We start from the raw sequence: 1,100 nt of genomic DNA on the forward strand, positions 1-1,100 counted from the left end.
GAGCGGGCCCTGCCTATCGGGTGACCTGGGCCGTGTCCGCCTGGGTCACTGGACATCTGTCCCTCCCAATGCCGGTCTTTGTCCTCTGTCCTCCAGAGCCAGCATGCTGGTTTCGGGCTCCAAGCATCTGTGGGCGCCCTGGAAAGGCTGGGGCAGATTCAGCCCCCATCGGTATAGCGGGACCCCGGCCCTGATAAGCGGGGGTGCCCACGCACCGTCCGCTCTTGGCTTTAGAGCAGGGGAGGGGCATTCTTGCACACGCACGCATGCGTGCCGGCTGATGGCATTTGAGGGCTGGCACCTCAGGCCCCGGGGCCCTCGGCCCCCACTGGGTGCAGATGCAGAGGAAGCCAGGACAGAGGGGGCCTGCCCCACCCACCGGGCCAGGAGAGGCTGTCCCTGGACACAGGCCACCCTGGGGGGCGGTGGATGAAGCAGACGGGACCTTGGGGTCACCACAGCAGGCAGACCCTTCTATTTGCTGGCCTGCGGGCGGTTGGGAGCCTGACCCAAGATGCCCATCTCGTGGGCATCCTAGGCCCATAGTGACCAGCCAGCAGTCCGACTCCATCTCCTGAAGGGGCGGTGGCAGGTGACACACGAGGGGGAGCTGCTGGGCAGGACACCGGGACAAAGGCTGAGGCCACCAGGCCACAGCTCGTGACCTTCCCATTCTCCCTGATGCCCCTAGAGCCGGGGACCTCCGACCCCGTGTGGCGTCCCCGCTGTCCTCACATGCGTCCGGGCCGGCTGCGCTCCCAAACCCAGCGAGCACAGGACCTAGAGGGACGTGGGCTCCGGGGTCCAGAGTGGCACCAGGGCAGCGGGGGGCTCCCCCTGACTCCCGGGCCACCACGTACTTGATGCTTATGGCAAAGCGCTCCGCCTCGGCCGGCCGCTCCCTGATCAGGTAGGTCCCGCTGGCGTGTGACTTCAGCAGGTTGTCCGTCTGCTGCCTCTCCATGTTGCCCGCGAACCTAGTGGGCGGGACACAGCGGGTGTTCACGCCGGCGACCAGGACGCACAGGCCTCGCCACAGCCCGGAGCTGCGGGCGGGGCTGGTGCGGGGCCGAGGCTGAGCCCCTGCGGGCGGGGCTGGT

At 68.3% G+C, this 1,100-nt stretch overlaps 1 protein-coding gene across 1 annotated transcript in view; it reads right to left on the minus strand.

Moving 5' to 3' along the window:
- VAV2 (vav guanine nucleotide exchange factor 2) overlaps nt 1-1,100 on the minus strand; it is a 119,568-nt gene that overhangs the window by 7,913 nt on the left and 110,555 nt on the right. Inside the window, exon 25 of the mRNA XM_029921025.1 lies at nt 26-977. Within this exon, the coding sequence (XP_029776885.1) occupies nt 26-977 (952 nt within the window). The remainder of the gene's footprint in view (nt 1-25; nt 978-1,100) is intronic.

Source organism: Suricata suricatta, chromosome 13 (genome assembly GCF_006229205.1).
Source record: "Suricata suricatta isolate VVHF042 chromosome 13, meerkat_22Aug2017_6uvM2_HiC, whole genome shotgun sequence".
Lineage (NCBI taxonomy): Eukaryota > Metazoa > Chordata > Mammalia > Carnivora > Herpestidae > Suricata > Suricata suricatta.